The 17,290-nt window shown below is 37.1% G+C and overlaps 1 protein-coding gene across 4 annotated transcripts in view; it reads left to right on the forward strand.

Moving 5' to 3' along the window:
- The window catches only part of LOC121388456 (3-galactosyl-N-acetylglucosaminide 4-alpha-L-fucosyltransferase FUT3-like), a 65,161-nt gene that overhangs the window by 16,200 nt on the left and 31,671 nt on the right, over positions 1-17,290 (forward strand). For 2 of the 4 annotated variants that reach the window (XM_041519784.1, XM_041519785.1), the window contains exon 2: positions 11,849-16,108. The exons of the other annotated variants lie outside the window; for them this stretch is intronic. In XM_041519784.1, coding sequence (XP_041375718.1) covers positions 13,410-14,699 — 1,290 coding nt within the window. In that variant the 5' untranslated portion in view covers positions 11,849-13,409 and the 3' untranslated portion in view covers positions 14,700-16,108. Of the gene's footprint in view, positions 1-11,848; positions 16,109-17,290 lie in introns of those variants that run through there. 4 annotated transcript variants of the gene reach the window in all.

Raw genomic sequence — 17,290 nt, forward strand, 5'->3', positions numbered from 1 at the left:
CGACTGAGCCAAATCCCACTCCGTTTTTGTCACGAAGCTATATGTTTTAGACACCTTTGCGTCCAGTGTTTAAATTAAGGATGCGAAGAATGGGGTTATCACCCAGATCATGATATTGAACATGTGCATGTGATTTTTGTTTGTTAAAAAAAAAAAGTTTGAATGATAAAAAATGCACCACCAATGTAGTTGTTCTAACAAAACTAGGAAGAGTGTCTTTGCAGATTGTGCATAAAATCAAGGTATGCTGTCATTATGTAATGCACCATTATTAAAAGACCTAGCTATATTTATTAAAAGATTATCTAGTCTTGTAAACTGACGTTTCTTCGCACATTTTAGCTATTTTGATTGCATATCTCGTGTTCTAAGTTAACTATAGATTCTTGGAATGGTGCATATAAAATATTCCTTGCCGCTTATCGAAAAGAGTAGCCCATGAAGTGGCGACAGCGGGTTTCCTCTCTCAGTATCTGTGTGGTCCTTAACCATATGTCTGATGCCATATAACCGTAAATAAAATGTGTTGAGTGCGTCGTTAAATAAAACATTTCCTTCCTTCTATAGATACTTCTATGTTGACGCCTGTTCTTGTCATGTATATTAATTATGTATTTGAAAATGTCCTCTTGTTACACATTGTAATGTGTCTGAGCGTTGTTTAATAAATCTTGAAAGGTTGAATTACATGGCATTCTCAAACATTGTAATCGATTACGATTACCCCATCTCTGCTCCACATAAAGGGAAAATTGACTATTGGAAAGTTGGAGTAGAAGTATATTGCTAGACATAAAGGGACAATTGACTATTGGAAGGCTGAAGTCATTCCTTTTGTCATACAGCTTATTGTGGAGGCCAGTATCGCCTCGAATATCTATACATAGATCGAGGCATGAAACTGATTTAATACCTTCAGATTTTTCTGTTATTGCTGACGAGTGTAGGTAAATCAATGGAAGGTAATCCATTATTACTCATAGTGACATAAGATCTGATCTTAAATCAGCAATGTTGCTAAGACATGTTGAGGAAGGAAGGAAATGTTTTATTTAACGACGCACTCAACACATTTTATTTACAGTTATATGGCGTCAGACATATGGTTAAAGACCACACATATATAGAGGAAATCCGCTGTCGCCGGGAGCAAGGGATCTTTTATATGCATCATCCCATAGACAGGATAGCACATACCACGGCCTTTGAGTTACCAGTCGTGGTGCACTGGCTGGAACGAGAAATAGCCCAATGGGCCCACCGACGGGGATCGATCCTAAACCGACCGCGCATCATGCGAACGCTTTACCACTGCACTACGTCCCGCTCCACATGTTGAGATCACTACTTGTAGAAACTGAATATTACATCGTGTTTGACTCTAAATTTAATATAGGTATACCGAACAAGAATATAAATACGAGTATTTTAATATACATACATTTATTATATGCTTTCATGTTAAAATTAATTTGGAAAATATACTGTCAAAATCGGCTTAAAATGCCTACGTGGCATAATAAAACATTTAATACTAAAACAAAATTAACTTGACTTATGAAAACAAAACTAGTATGCGTGTTTCTTTCTTCTGTTGCTCAGTATAGCACATTACCAGTATATTATCTTACAATGATTTATTACTTCCCGTAAAGTCCATTTTGCCATTGGAGGGGCAGGACGTCGCCCAGTGGTAAAGCGCTCGCTTGATGCGCGGTCGGTCTAGGATTGATCCCCGTCGGTGGGCTATTTCTCGTTCCAGCCAGTCCACCACGACTGGTACACCAAAGGCCGTGATATATCAAAAGCCGTGGTATGCGCTATTTTGTCTGTGGGATGGTGCATATAAAATATCCCTTGCAACCAATGGAAAAATGTAGCAGGTTTCCTCTCTAAGAATATATGTCAAAATTACTAAATGTTTGACATCCAATAGCCGATATTAATAAATCGATGTGCTCTAGTGGTATCGTTAAACAAAACAAACTTGAACTTTGACTTGTCTCTTTAAGGCCCCGTATCCATAGAAAGAAATAAAGGATCACACAGATAGCAACAAGAAATAATGACTGCATCAAAAATCAATTGATATTGTCAGAAGTTGACTGGGAACATATAGGCAGGACATTCAACACTACAGACATTCAATCCCACATTACAACTTGGTATGAAATACAGACATTATTACGCTAGTTGTGAATTACATTTAGTCTACACTTTGATGTCTTCCCTTATTTCTTTCCATCAGTAAATATAAATACGAACATTTAACATTGAGCTAAACGCTAATAAATAGTACATATACATTGTATTAATAATTTAGAGCGCCCATGAAATATATGCACAATATAAAATTTGCGATGGAATTCACAGAGCAGACCACCATTTCATAACTTCAGAGATGATAAACGTCAAATTAAAAAATGGTTTATAAAGTATAGCAGAAGGGTTCGCCATGGCCAAACAGTTTAGCCTGGGCTCCTTGACTATTTTCTTAACCGAGGGGCGGGGCGTAGCCCAGTGGTAAAGCGCACGTCTGATACGCGGTCGGTCTAGGATCGATCCCCGCCGGTGGGCCCATTGGACTATTTCTCGTTCCAGCCAGTGCACCACAACTGGTATATCAAAGGCCGTGGTATGTGCTACCCTGTCTGTGGGATGGTGCATATAAAAGATCCCTTCCTACTAATGGAAAAATGTAGCGAGTTTCCTCTCTGCCGATGATTAATAAATCAATGTGCTCTAGTGGTGTCGATAAACAAAACTATTCTTTTTTCTTAACTGCGTGTTTCTTCTATACAACTATACTACTTTAACATGTTCATATACTACGAAGGTTTTGAGCATGTCCGCCCCAGGGTTCGATCTCTGGGAAGCCAGGGGCCCAGACCGGGGCAGATTACATCATCACCCAATCTAATTAAAATTAGCTCCACTATTACACGTAGATCTAACAGTATCCCGTTGGAGCTCATGTCCAGTTGACCTTTCATTCGACCAATCAAAACCTTACTTGCAAAATCATGCCAGTGATTTGAAAAGAATTTGAAAACATTAGGGATTATGCCGAGGGTATACGAAATAATTCGGGTGAATTACGAAGTATGCCGGAAATTAATTGCAATATAAAGTTTTATATAAAATTCGTTTCAGACGGAAAAAACCCCGTGATAGTATAGCCATAAAATCTGTGTATATTAGTATACCATCCAAAGTTTATTACTGCACTCCCCCCCCCCCCCCCCCCCCCCCCCGTTTGAAAATGGGCAGAATTTTGAAAATAGCAATTAGTAAAAAAGTTAATAGAATAAATAAAAAAAATAAAAAGGTTACAAGCCAAAAAAAAAAAGAACTGACTGCTCGGCCGAATATTTATATAATTTGGAGCATTTTAGAAGGACAGTCCAAAATTAAATAAGAGAAAGAAGAGAGGATCGGACTATTTAATAATATTTAAAAAAAAGAAGTAATTTCGACATAAAATTTTGAACGCAGATCTAAAAGTTTAAAGTCCGATCGATATGTCCACGCGAGTGGCCTCGTTAAGGCCGTTTGGGTGCACAGCTTAAAGGGACGAGATGGGTTGCATCCCGTCAAGAATCCCCTGCGCGTGCTGTAACCTCACCGTGGTGCAGGGGTGTAACATTCTCTTTGAGAATGGCCAATACAGCACAAATTGAAGTTTAGAGTAAAATTCGGTGTCCGTAAAATTCTGTGATATTTGTATTTGTATTTTTGGCACAGTTCTTTACACTGTTTTTGTTTAAACCTTGAATTTTTATATTGATGTTGATCATCACTTTATTTATGTGCATTACCATAGTTTGACACCCAATAGCCGATGTATTTTTCGTGCTGGGGTGTCGTTAAACATTCATTCATTCATTCATTCATTCCCGTCAAGAAAACTCCTAGATTGACAGTCGATAGACGTTGAAGGTGTAGTGCTGTGCTGAAATACAGATCTTGAGAAGCCGGATCCGTCTGAACGAGAGAGAGTATCAGACTAGGGTATCGTCCAGTCGTCATGGTTTGGTATAGTAGTGCGGACGGGCCCGACTCCGGAGGATACGAGATGGTATCACTATAAAGCAAGGTAAAGTCTAGAAAAAGAGTAGTAGGGGCCGACCCCGCTTCCTATTTCTTCTTAGAGTGAGGCGGTCAATCTTCCAGTGCTGCTAGGACAGGCTCGGACATGTAGAGACTAAACGCGAACAACCGTGGCGTTCTGCAGAATGGCCGTCATACGAGTCACGAAAAATACCAAGTCGACAGTCAGAAGGAGAAATGACGTGGAGGCGAGGAATCTCGCTAAAAAAGAATCCAACCTGGTGGTGCAGACTGTCGAAACGAGAAGCGTTCCAGCGTTCAATCACTTCCAATGGCCGCATACATCCCAGTAGAAAACGTCATTTCGCTGACAAAAACAACGAAACGAAGGACCCCCAAGTCGAGCACACGAAAGCACGTGCAGTGTGCACACGCGAAACAAACACGTCTTACCGCGTGGAGCTCCAGACTGGGAATCCCGCTAACGAGGGCTGCCTATAAACACTGCAAAAATGTATATAGGCGGTAAATAAGTATTTGATTGATCCATATTGCCGAACCACTTGGAACAAGTACAAACAGGGGAATGAGGGTTGAATATGAATCTAGCGGACCCTTTTGTGTACGTTTTTCATAGACACCTACCCAGTGTTTCTGCCAGAAATAATTTTTGGGGTATGGCGCTATGAAATTAAATATTTACAATGTGTTTGCTGAATGCAACAGCAGTCGATGGTTGCATACATCTCGCAGCTAGAATTAATTATTTACCCTTCATGATGACGTTGTCTATGTGTGATAATCTGAGATGGACTGCAGACAATTGGGGCTGGAAGTTAATAGTGCTTAGACATCTGAAATGTGGTACAATGTGCGTGTTGTTAATTAGTTGCTGAATAAATGCTGGCGATGATGTAAATAATTTAATCAGCAGTGATTAAACCGAGTCTATTTGCAGAGTTCATTTATAGTCCATGAGCTAGACGCTGGAATTTACCGAATTTCCATCACCTGGGCGGGCAAAGTCTCGTGGTGTTTTTTCAATAGCCCTATGCCTGTAGTTAATAAATTAGTATGATAGACCTTTGTAAGGAGTAGCTTTTTGGTGGATATCACCCCATAAACATAGTGAGGCGAGGACAAATTCTTGTACAATATATTGGGGTAGGGATAACAAAATTTATCTCGCCTTCATGCCAAATACTCGAATTGCATTGGTTATATAGCCTTGGACAAAACCCTTATACGCCGCGAGGGCGGAGTCAAATCCCTTTTACCCCACCTGTAAGATAAATCGGGACTGTTGTTATTGTATTAATGCGCCATGCAGAAATTCGTCTGTTACCAACGTAAATAAAACAGTTTTTTATTTTAATGTCGCGAAGCATTGTAATAATATAACTAATTTTGAATTTTGATTTTGCATCTCCTTACAATAACCATAACTGGGTTCATGTGTAGTCCAGGAGCTGACGCCAGGTCAAAAATGTTGTTGTAGCACCCCAAGTATTCAGAAGGTTTGATAGTTGGTCTAATTTCAGCATCGTCCTAGGAATATTTTAGAGCCGGTAGTACTTCCAAATTGTGGTATCACTAATTAGCTACATCGATTTGAAATGAGGGGGTCTAACCCAATCTATTTAAAATTAGTTCCACTATTACATGTAGATCTAACAGCAGCCAGTTGGAGCTCGTGTCCACCAATCAAAACCTTACTTGCAGAATCATGCCAGTGATTTGAAAATAATTTGAAAACATTCCGAATTATCCTGAGGGTATACGACATGTTTCATGTGAATTACGAATGCCTTATTTAGACCAGTAGAACTCATTTTAATCAGATTGCTAACAACACTGCGTAGTCTCCAATGTCCAGGTAACATTTCGTCTGTAAATAATAATTTAAATATTGACCAATCACACTTCGCCTTTTATAACGTTATTTGGGAGCATACAAATTCTAAAAATATCGGACGAGTAATATTTTAGTGACCGCAGTACAGCGAACCATACCAATACGTACGGGATGGGTTATCAGTCTTCAATTTTACATTACAAATTATTTATTTATTAAAAAACCCCCAACTAATCAGCCTTCAGTTTTGCATTACAAATTATTTATTTTATAAAATAAAACATGTTTTAAGGCATTCGTAATTCACACGAAACATGTCGTATACTCTCAGGATAATTCGGAATATTTTCAAATTATTTTTAAATCACTTGCATGATTCTGCAAGTAAGGTTTTGATTGGTGGACATGAGCTCCAACTGGCTGCTGTTAGATTCACATGTAATAGTGGAGCTAATTTTAAATAGACTGGGTCTAACCAGGGTGTGTAAAATAAAATAGTCCGGCAACGGAGTACAAAACCTTGCAAGTTAGTACCTAAACTTGGGTTTGTTTTTTGGTTTTTTGGTTTTTTGGTTTTAGTTTTGGTGTTGGTGTTGTTTGGGGGGGGGGGGGGGGGTCTTTTTTATGCGATGTTGATGTCTATTACTGCGTCTTAATGTGGAATGGGATTCATTTTGAACTACTCGTGTTAATCACGACGTAGCACCACCATTTAAATCCACGATGGCTGCCAATATGGCTTCCAGACTGTGAAAATAGGATATGTTCTCATCCTACATCAACTAGAGCAAAACTATTGATGTCAGTGTCTTTTTAGGGGTTATACAAGTTACGTATGGCAACGTTTTGCTAACCGCAAAATTGCTTGATAATTAAAATCCAAGATGGCTACCAAAATGGCCACCAAAGAGAAAAATTATTACTTCAACTATGGGGTTTTAGGGTGTCAGGAATTCAATCCACACATCCACTTGTTAATGGAGATATATTTTGTCATTGTTTGAATCCAAGATGGCTACCACACAGCCTTTAAAAACTTAAGTTGTTTTCATAACAGGTCAAATGAAACATAATTAAATTTATATGCCGGTATGGGGATCTCAGCTTGAAGTGTAAGAACTAGGCTGATGAACGTCACACAATTGTGATATGTCAGGATATTACACATTGTCTTTAATGATGAAGAAACAAAAAATGCCAACGTAAATAAGCCTAGCTATGACCATGAGACACCTTACTGGTTCGAAACAGGACATGGCCATTTTAAACAGTATGGGGCATAGTCCTTCATATGATGATATTGCTGTAGTAGGCCTACAAGAGCATACAGATAGTATAAAAATCCATAAACCCCTCGTGATGCTTCTACAACTTATAGTATCATAATTTGTAACCTATTAACATAGCCACACGAATTAGCACTTAAGTTGTTTATATTACACTCACCCAAAAGCTAGTTATTCATTACAAAAGTCTATCATACTAATTTATTAACTGCAGACATAGGGCTATTCAAAAAGCATCATGAGAATTTGACTGCCCAGGTGATAAAAATTCGTTAAATTTCAGGGTCTGGCTCATGGGCTATAGGTACGAATTTATTAAATGTTTACAAACACAGTTCTTTGAGGTCTGGTATCTGAACACTGTAGTACCTTCTAAAAACATCTATGTTGGTAGCCTGCAATACCATATCACATTCGAGTTCCTTCATATAGTAACTGTTTCCTCTCTCTCTTTATCTATGTGGTCCTTAACCAGATGTCTGACGCCATATAACCGTAATTAAATGTGTTGAGTGCGTCGTTAAATAAAACATTTCCTTCCTTTATAAAATGTTTAGAAACAGTTCTTTGAGGCCTGGTATCTGGACACTATAATACCTTCTAAAAACATCTATTTTGCTAGCCTGCAATACCATATCACATTCAATTTACTTCACATAGTAAACGTCTGGAATGAATGAATGTTTAACAACACCCCGGCACGAAAAAATACATCGGCTATTGAGTGTCAAACTATGGTAATGCAAATAAATAAAGTGATGATCAACATCAATATAAAAATTCAAGATTTAAACAAAAACAGTGTAAAGAACTGTGCAAAAACACAAATAGCACAGATAGATACTGAATTTTACTCAAAACTTCAATTTTGTGCTGTATTGGCCATTCTCAAAGAAAATGTTACACCCCTGCACCATGGTGAGGTTACTAGTAACCGTCTGGCTGCAACTAAGTTTGTTAGCATGTTTTCTATTCAAATAACATGATGTTACCAGAGACCTGTTCACTCAAAGTATATAAGCACATTTAGATAGGTAACACTGTCTGTCGATCTTAACCAAGAGGGGGAAAATGAAGAAAAATCAAATCCTTGGAACGCATCTATGATTTTTACTTCCCTCTTCCTCAACAAAATATCAATAATATCACTAATGGTCTCATCAAGATGAAAACAAATACCCAGATCTGAAGTTTCTGTCAATGACAAGATGTTAAAATCGGAATATTTCAAATGTTACAGTGCAAATACATCACACTCTGTGTCGTTAGTATTAAGTAATGGTTTACCCGAAAAGATTCTTTTTGGCAGTTCCTGAAAAGCAAACCTCTGCACGAGCAAGAATATATTCTATATCGCTTAATTGCATGAATAATCCTATTGCACAATGAAAATTGGAGGCAGAATAAAAAAATAAAAAAATAAATGTTTTATTTAACGACGCACTCAACACATTTTATTTACGGTTATATGGCGTCAGACATATGGTTAAGGACCACACCGATTTTGAGAGGAAACCCGCTGTCGCCACTACATGGGCTACTGTCACGGGGATTCTATAATTCCCGTAACTGAGTAAAACACGATTATCAAAATCTCTCCTAACTGTATATCTATTAGATCTCTCTGTAACAGGCTGTTAAACCTAGTATGGCTCGTCTCTAGGTATGATCAGAGATACGATCTTATATAAAGTATATATTATTATAGCACGTTAGTTCTCTAGAAAACACAACAAAAACACAATACACTATGGAATCTGTATTAATCTACGCTGACAAATGTACAGCCGTAGTAGCAAAATTAATAACAACAATAATAACAACCCAGAACTGATCACTTAATTAGTTAATCTCTGGGTGTCTAGTTACACAATATGCGAATCACTTCACCGTTACACCACACCCGCACGTGTGATAATTGAGAAACGCTTACAGGAGAAGTTAATTAATAAAGGAATTACAACACCATTCCTAACTGGTTAATTTATAATTAACCCTTACTACTCGTTCAGTAACGTGTGATAATTTTAGAACGCTTCTTAGGGAACTTAATTAATAAAGGAATTACAGCTCTATTCCTAACGGGTTAATTTTTAATTAACCCTAACTACTCTTTCAGTAATCTTGTAACACAGAATTAATACTTATCACAATAAAGACAATAACCTACAGTGTACCTAGGGTCTTCTAGGATGACTGGCTAAGCTTATATTACCAAATACTCATGTAATGTTAGAACAATAAGTCTACGATTTACTTCGTCAGATGACCGAAGACACTGTCTAAAGAATATTGGTATAATACAGTATTAAAATATTTAAGTCACATCAATCACATCAAGGTTATACACAGAGCAGAAATGATATTTACCAAAGTCCAAACGGACTAACGTTCCTCCGGAGCCTTCCTAATCGTTCTCCTAGATATCTCTCACTTCTAGCTATTTATTCCAAAATCAGAATTGGCCTGGGGGGAACAAAGCGGCACCTCACGTATCATCTCATATTCTACCTCGGTATATTCTCTCTGATCGTCAGACTACTGACGCCATCGTCGCCAAAATCACGGTCGTCGAAACCGCACTCGCAGAGGTATTACGTAACTACTCGCCACATGGCCTCCACAGCGGGACTAAGTGCATATTGGAACGCCAGATCGAGGATGGTCGCGCAGAAGTCTTACGTAACAAGTTGTCCACCTGGGCTACGGGCAATAAACTGCACACGGCCCTCTAACACAATTCAAATCGCCACAGGCGAAACAAATTAAGAGCATGTACCGTGACAGCTACTCTTTTCGATTAGCAGCAAGGGATCTTTTGTTTGCGCTTCCCACAGGCAGGATAGCACAGACCATGGCCTTTGTTGAACCAGTTATGGATCACTGGTCGGTGCAAGTGGTTTACACCTACTCATTGAGCCTTGCGGAGCACTCACTCAGGGTTTGGAGTCGGTATCTGGATTAAAAATCCCATGCCTCGACTGGGATCCGAACCCAGTACCTACCAGCTTGTAGACCGATGGCCTAACCACGACGCCACCGAGGCCGGTGGAGGCAGAATAAATACCATACAACTATTCTGGACACGTCTTCCGAAGTGCTTGTGTTATTTCATAAATGACTTGTTCACAACGCATAACAACTTTGTCTTGCTCATCTTTCTTTATCTGTAACTCAGTGATGTTGTCACAACTTCAGGATCAGCAGGCAATTTGAGGAATATTGGCTCAAATGTGTAACATGGAAAAGTTACCCCAATGTTTTATGTTTTTGTGGAAACCTACATTCTTTTCTTCCTAAATATTAAGCGAATTAAAAATTAAGTTTTTTAAATTTGGTGATAAATGGCCACGGCTGTTTATATTCATATATACTAAAACAACTAAACGTCAGATTTGTTAGATGATTGACTACATCTGAAATTTGCTTGTGTTTGTGGGGTTTTTTTTTGCGTATACCTAAGAAAACAGATATTGAGGTTAAGATCAACAAACTTTTAGCGTTTGTCAATATTGGTGAATATTATGATAATGGTGTCCCTAGTTGGAATACCAAATGAGTTTAAAAATAAAATGTTTTACAATATCTTCATCATACTCTATTTAATAAACAGAAAACTTTTAATAATTATATTTATATAATCGGTTTACACCAGGGGCGGGACGTAGTCCAGTGGTAAAGCGTTCGCTTGATGCGCGGTCGGTCTAGGATCGATCCCCGTCGGTGAACCCATTGGGCTATTTCTCGTTCCAGCCAGCGCTCCACAACTGGTGTAACAAAGGCCGTGGTATGTACTATCCTGTCTGTGGGATGGTGCATATAAAAGATCCCTTGCTGCTAATCGAAAAGAGTAGCCCATGAAGTGGGTTTCCTTTCTCAATATCTATGTGGTCCTTAACCATATGTCTGACGCCATATAACCGTAAATAAAATGTGCTGAGTGCGTCGTTAAATAAAACATTTCCTTCGTTCCTATTTATACGTGTATTATGTTACAGTGTCCATGCTTATGTACAGACCAATAGATCACCAATTATTAAAATATTTAATATTATCACAACCTGGCATTTAAGAAAATGGCCACGCCACAAATATCCTGCTTAAAAATATTCCATGGCAGTTTTGAGGTTAATGTATTAGAGAGGGGTTTAATTTCTAAGTATTACTATTATGAAAAAGAAATTAAGAAAATTTATATAAAATGTTTTGAAACTTCTACGGCAAAATACACATCAATGCAAAATACACGTAATTGCCGCAGGAAAATGAAAACACCACGGCAATCTCCACAGCTTTGCTGATTACCGTGATTAATTGTCGGGTGTGTTATCACATTACTTATTTTAATCAAAAAGAAACCTGTATTTAAAAAAAATACTTTGGTTTATAACGATATTAATCATTTTATTAGCTCTAAATCGCTGTTTAAATCATTACGTTTTAAAAAAAAAAATTTAGAACATGTCAAAACGTTGACACTTACTTAATTTTGTTGAGTATATTGAGGGAAAGTCGGCTCGTTTCATAAAAATTACGAAAACCAATGTAGTGTTCTACTAATTACGGAAAAAATGATATGTTACGGAAACGAGTGTCGTATTCTATATTTAACAAACTAATGTAATTACAGTTGTCTTCCACCTTCCTTGTCTTCCAGAGAGGTGAGAGTGCGCATGCGTTGAAAATGGTGGCCAGACAATCCAGAGCTCCGAAAAATATATAAAAAACTATGTAAAGATACACACTGGAAGTGAGCAGATTGCTTAAAACTCTATGAAACAGACTGCCGAGAAACAGAAAAGAGACATGTAAGTCAATAATGCGAAATATCAATTAATTATGACAATTAAATCTGTGAATCCGATACACGGCTTACATTCGGAGCACAATTTTCAAGTTCGAAATTGCGTTGTTGGATAAGATGTCAGACTGTGATGCAGAATAGAAATTTATACTGTTTCTAAATTTACTAGAACATGAACTATAACTTCCAGATACAAATAAACTACCTGGTATAATATAAAAGAAGCGTTTGTAGCGAACTGTGAGAACTACTCACTAGAAAGAAACATGGCGACAAGCGATGAACTGTCTACAGTTCTCCATAACACACGAGAGGTGATATATGGAAGTAGCGCCAAGACTGAGACACTACCACTAGATCTGTTGATAGATTTAATGTCAAAAATGAACACCAGACTTTCTAACATTGAAACGTATGCGAAAAAAATTGAAGATGTTGAAACGTATGCTAAAAAAATTGAAGATGTCCAGTCGTCTATCTTGTCACTTGCTAACAAAGTTTATTCGTTGGAAGCTGACGTTAAGAACGTTATCACCGATAAACGAAACATGGAATCCAATTTCCAAGGTCTGAGTAATTTGTACGATTGTGTGAAGGAAACAGGTGACAAAAATAAAGCGGAAATAGAAGCGATAAAACGGACAATTAAAAACACTGGTAATGACAACGCGGAATACAAAAAAGAAATAGAGTCGCTGAAAAAGGACAATTATGAAATGAGAGATTTGATAACCGATCTACAATGCCGATCTATGAAATGTAACCTCATCTTCACCGGTCTTGCCGAAAACCCTAACGAAATTACAGAGTACGTAATAAGAGAATTTCTTGGAAATGAACTTGGCTTGGATTACGATTTTGAGTTTGGTAATGTACATCGTTTTGGCAAAAGACGACTTGGTTCATCTCGCCCCATTGTTGCTCGCTTTCTGTACCACAAGGATATCGTACTGATAAAGTCGAACGCGTACCAGCTCAAGGGAAAACCTTACGGTATCAGTGAGCAGTTCCCCCCGGCGATCGAGGAACGCCGTAAGAAACTGTATCCCATAGCCAAACGCCTGAGACAAGCTGGACACAGGACGAAACTGTTACGGGACAAGTTATTTGTAGATGGGAAACCTTACGAGGAGGCAAATTACACCGATTATCGGTCGTTCCGAGATGTAGTACAAAACAAGCCACGCCAACAGCGACCAAGTCCTACACACGCACAGGCACAGAAACAACCGCGCGTTTGTTCATCGCCAACGGTAACAACCGACCCCCCTCACCTATCTGGCGCAGACCCCATCACTTATCTGGCGCAGACCCCCCTCACGTATTCGCCGCAGACCCCAATCACCCATCCGCCGCAAACGGAGCGATGTCGGCTACATAGGACGGGCTGGAGGGTGAACATGTGATCAAAATTATGACATGGAATGTTCAAAGGAGACTAGCTTTTAAACTTTGCGACAGCGAATTTGTTAATATTATTTCAGGATGTGATTTGCTCTTTTTAAATGAATGTTGGATTGATAACACTGATGATCTCAATGTAAACGAATTTATCTTAGCCGCCCGCATAGTACGATCGAAGTGTAAGGGTGGTGGCTGTGTTTTGTATTACAAAAATTGGTTACATAAATATATATCTATTGTCAAGATATGTGCCGATACATACTGCTGGGTTAAACTTGACAAATCCCTGTTTGTAAATAAACTTCACGTATTTATTTTATGTGTGTACATACCTCCTGAAAATAATGTGTTTTATGTTAAATATGACTGTGACATTTTTGATATGATATACAATGACATTTTGATCTTTCAAACCCAGGGCGAGGTATTGTGTATAGGTGACTTTAACGCGCGCACTGGAGCGGAACCGGATTATATCCCACTGGATCGGCTTGATGATCAAGTGTTGCGTAACATCGGTGAACTGTTTGACTATGTCTCTGACGAGTGTTCAACGCCAAGAGTGTCTCAAGACAAAACTGTAAATAACTTGGGTCGTAACTTGTTACGCTTGTGTAAAGCTACTGGTATCCGTATTGTGAATGGCAGATCACCTGGTGATAATATTGGTCGTTTTACTTTTTATCATAGAAATGGATCAAGCTGTATTGACTACGCTATATGCTCCAACGACATACTTCATATCGTTAGCGACTTTACAGTGTGCGATTTTAATATGTTTTCTGACCACGCGCCCTGTTTGATCGAGGTTGTTTGCTCATTGAAATTTTTTAACAAAGTTGTAGTTAATAAAGGTAATCCTTTATATATGACTTTAACTATCTGGAATGAGGAATGCAAGGTTGATATTTTAAACAGTTTAAGCGGAAAGTCCGAACAATTACAGATTCTCTTTCAAAATATTTGTCCCACCAAAGAAAGTATTGATAAATCAGTTACTGATTTAACTCATCTGATAAATGACTCGACCAAACAATTCTGTTCCCACACTGTTAAATGTACAACTGTTGGAGGTCATTGTCTAAAATCAGTCCGTGACAAACCATGGTTTGATGATAAGTGCCGTGAGTTATATCGCAGTTACAAGGAGGCTCTATATTTGTTTAACAAGCATTCTTCATTCGAGAACAGGTATAATTTAGCTGTAAAAAAGAAAACATATAAACAGCATATAGGTAAAGCAAAACGAATGTATTTATATCAGGAAGGTAACCTGTTGCATTATTTGAAAAAAACATAACCCAAAGCAATTCTTCAAGCGTTTTAAGAACAAACGTAAGCAAGTTAATACGTCATTAACAATCAACGATTTTTTTATACATTTTAAAAATTTAACAAACACCGATCATGTTGAACAGGTTAATATTACCCAAATGATAGATGCATTTGACGATACCTCAGTTAATACCCATAATGAAAGTGTTTTTGAAGAATTGGATAAAATAATAACACCTGCTGAGATTGAACATGTTATTTCAAATCTTAAACGAGACAAAACCCCTGGCCATGATCTTCTGTTAACTGAATATTTCATAGAATTTAAAGACATTTTATTACCCGTTTTAAGCAAGCTATTCAATAGCATTATTGATTGTGGTTATTTCCCCAATTCTTGGTCAAACGGGATCATCCTACCCTTATACAAAAAGAACGACCCTAACGATGTAGGCAACTATAGAGGTATAACTTTATTAAGTGTTATATCCAAAATATTTACTTCTCTTATTAACAATAGACTTCTACAATGGAGCAGTAATCACAATATTATATCTGATGCCCAGTTCGGATTTAAGCCTGGCTATGGAACTTGTGATGCAATTTTTTCCATACATAGTCTGCTATCATCCACTTTAGCGCATAAAAAACGTTTATATTGTTGTTTCATTGATTACAAAAAGGCCTTTGATAGTATTAATAGAAATAGTCTTTGGTATAAACTAATCGGATACGGTGTCACAGGAAAACTATTAACTATAATTAGATCAATGTATAATGATGTTAAATCATGTGTTAAACACCACGGGTCCTTCTCTGATTCTTTTTCAACTAGTGTGGGTTTAATGCAGGGAGACGCACTATCGCCTATGCTCTTTTCTCTTTTTGTCAACGATATTGAACTTGACCTGTTAAACCACTGCAATAACTCTTACGAATTGAAATATTTGAACTTATTATTGCTAATGTATGCTGACGACACAGTTATTTTTTCAGAAAGTACAGAAGGCTTGCAAGAAATGTTAAATTGTCTAAATATATATTGTTATAAGTGGAATTTATGTATTAATACCGATAAGACCAAGGTTCTTATATTTCGTAACGGAGGTATTATACGAGATAATGAAAAGTGGTATCTAGGGGATAACGAATTGGAAATAGTAAATGAATTCAATTATCTGGGATTGGTATTAAAATTCAATGGAAAGTTTGTTGAGACACAAAAATGCATTGCTAATCAAGGTCGCAAAGCTTTATTTGGTTTGCTGAGAAAATTTAATGATTGTAACCTTAATGTAGAAACTAAGTTATATTTGTTTGATACTTATGTTAGCAGCATATTAAGCTATTGCTGCGAGATTTGGGGATACCATAGCGCTACAGATATTGAAAAGGTACACATCGATTTCTGCAAAAGAATACTTGGTGTAAGTAAAAAAAATGTACTAATATGATGGTATTCGCAGAACTTGGTCGCTTTCCTTTAACCACTTCTCGAAAATTCAGAATTATTAAATATTGGCTGAAAATATTAAATACTAACAACTGTATTTTAAAGAGCTGCTACGAATTATTATTAGATGATATCAATCTCCCTAGATTTAATTGGGCAAATTCTGTGAAAAATATTCTACTAGAAGTAGGCCTTCCTCACATATGGGATAGCCAACAGGTCGAAAATAAAACTTCTTTCTTATTCACAGTTAAACAACGTTTAGAGGATCACTTCATCCAGGATTGTAACAGAATAATTGATTCGTCATCTAAAGGATTCTTATATAAACATCTAAATCCTACTCATAATGTCAAGAACTATCTAAAAAAAAAAAAAAAAAAAAAAAAAAAAAAAAAAAAAAAAAAAAAAAAAAAAACCGCCTTGAATTTGTATACAGCAAACTGATTACCAAAATACGATTATCTGACCATTGCCTTTGTATTGAAGTCGGGAGACGCCAAAATACCCCAAGAGAAAACAGATTATGTACACTATGTGATAATGAAACAATCGAAGACGAATTCCATTTTATTCTGAGTTGTCCTTTTTACCATGATCTAAGAATAAATTACATAAAGAAATACTTCTACGTCAGACCTTCCGTGTTTAAGTTAATCAAACTATTGAACTCGGAAAATATAAAAACTTTAAACAATCTTGGAAAATATTTATACAAGGCTTTTCTAAGAAGGGAAATGTTCATTAAAAATTAATATATTATGTTTACCCTCCTATTGACATTTTATATACTCTATTCATGTAATTTTGATTGTTAAATATCACACTATGTATATATGCACAACTGTTACTATGATAATAATATTGATGTTTATGTCGCGCCTATAGCCAGGATGGCTTTGGATAATAAAGAATTGTTAACTTCACCTTTATTGATCGCCATCGTGATCGTGAACAGACTTAACCATTGTTCCCAGTTAACGCTTGTTGTGTTTTAATAGATCTCCACTGGTTTCCAGTATTCGACTACACTTTATCACGCGTATATATATATATATATATATATATATATATATATATATATATATATATATATATATATATATATATATATGTGTGTGTGTGTGTGTGTGTGTGTGTGTGTGTGTGTGTGTGTGTGTGTG

The sequence above is a fragment of the Gigantopelta aegis genome, chromosome 14 (assembly GCF_016097555.1).
Source record: "Gigantopelta aegis isolate Gae_Host chromosome 14, Gae_host_genome, whole genome shotgun sequence".
NCBI classification, from domain to species: domain Eukaryota; kingdom Metazoa; phylum Mollusca; class Gastropoda; order Neomphalida; family Peltospiridae; genus Gigantopelta; species Gigantopelta aegis.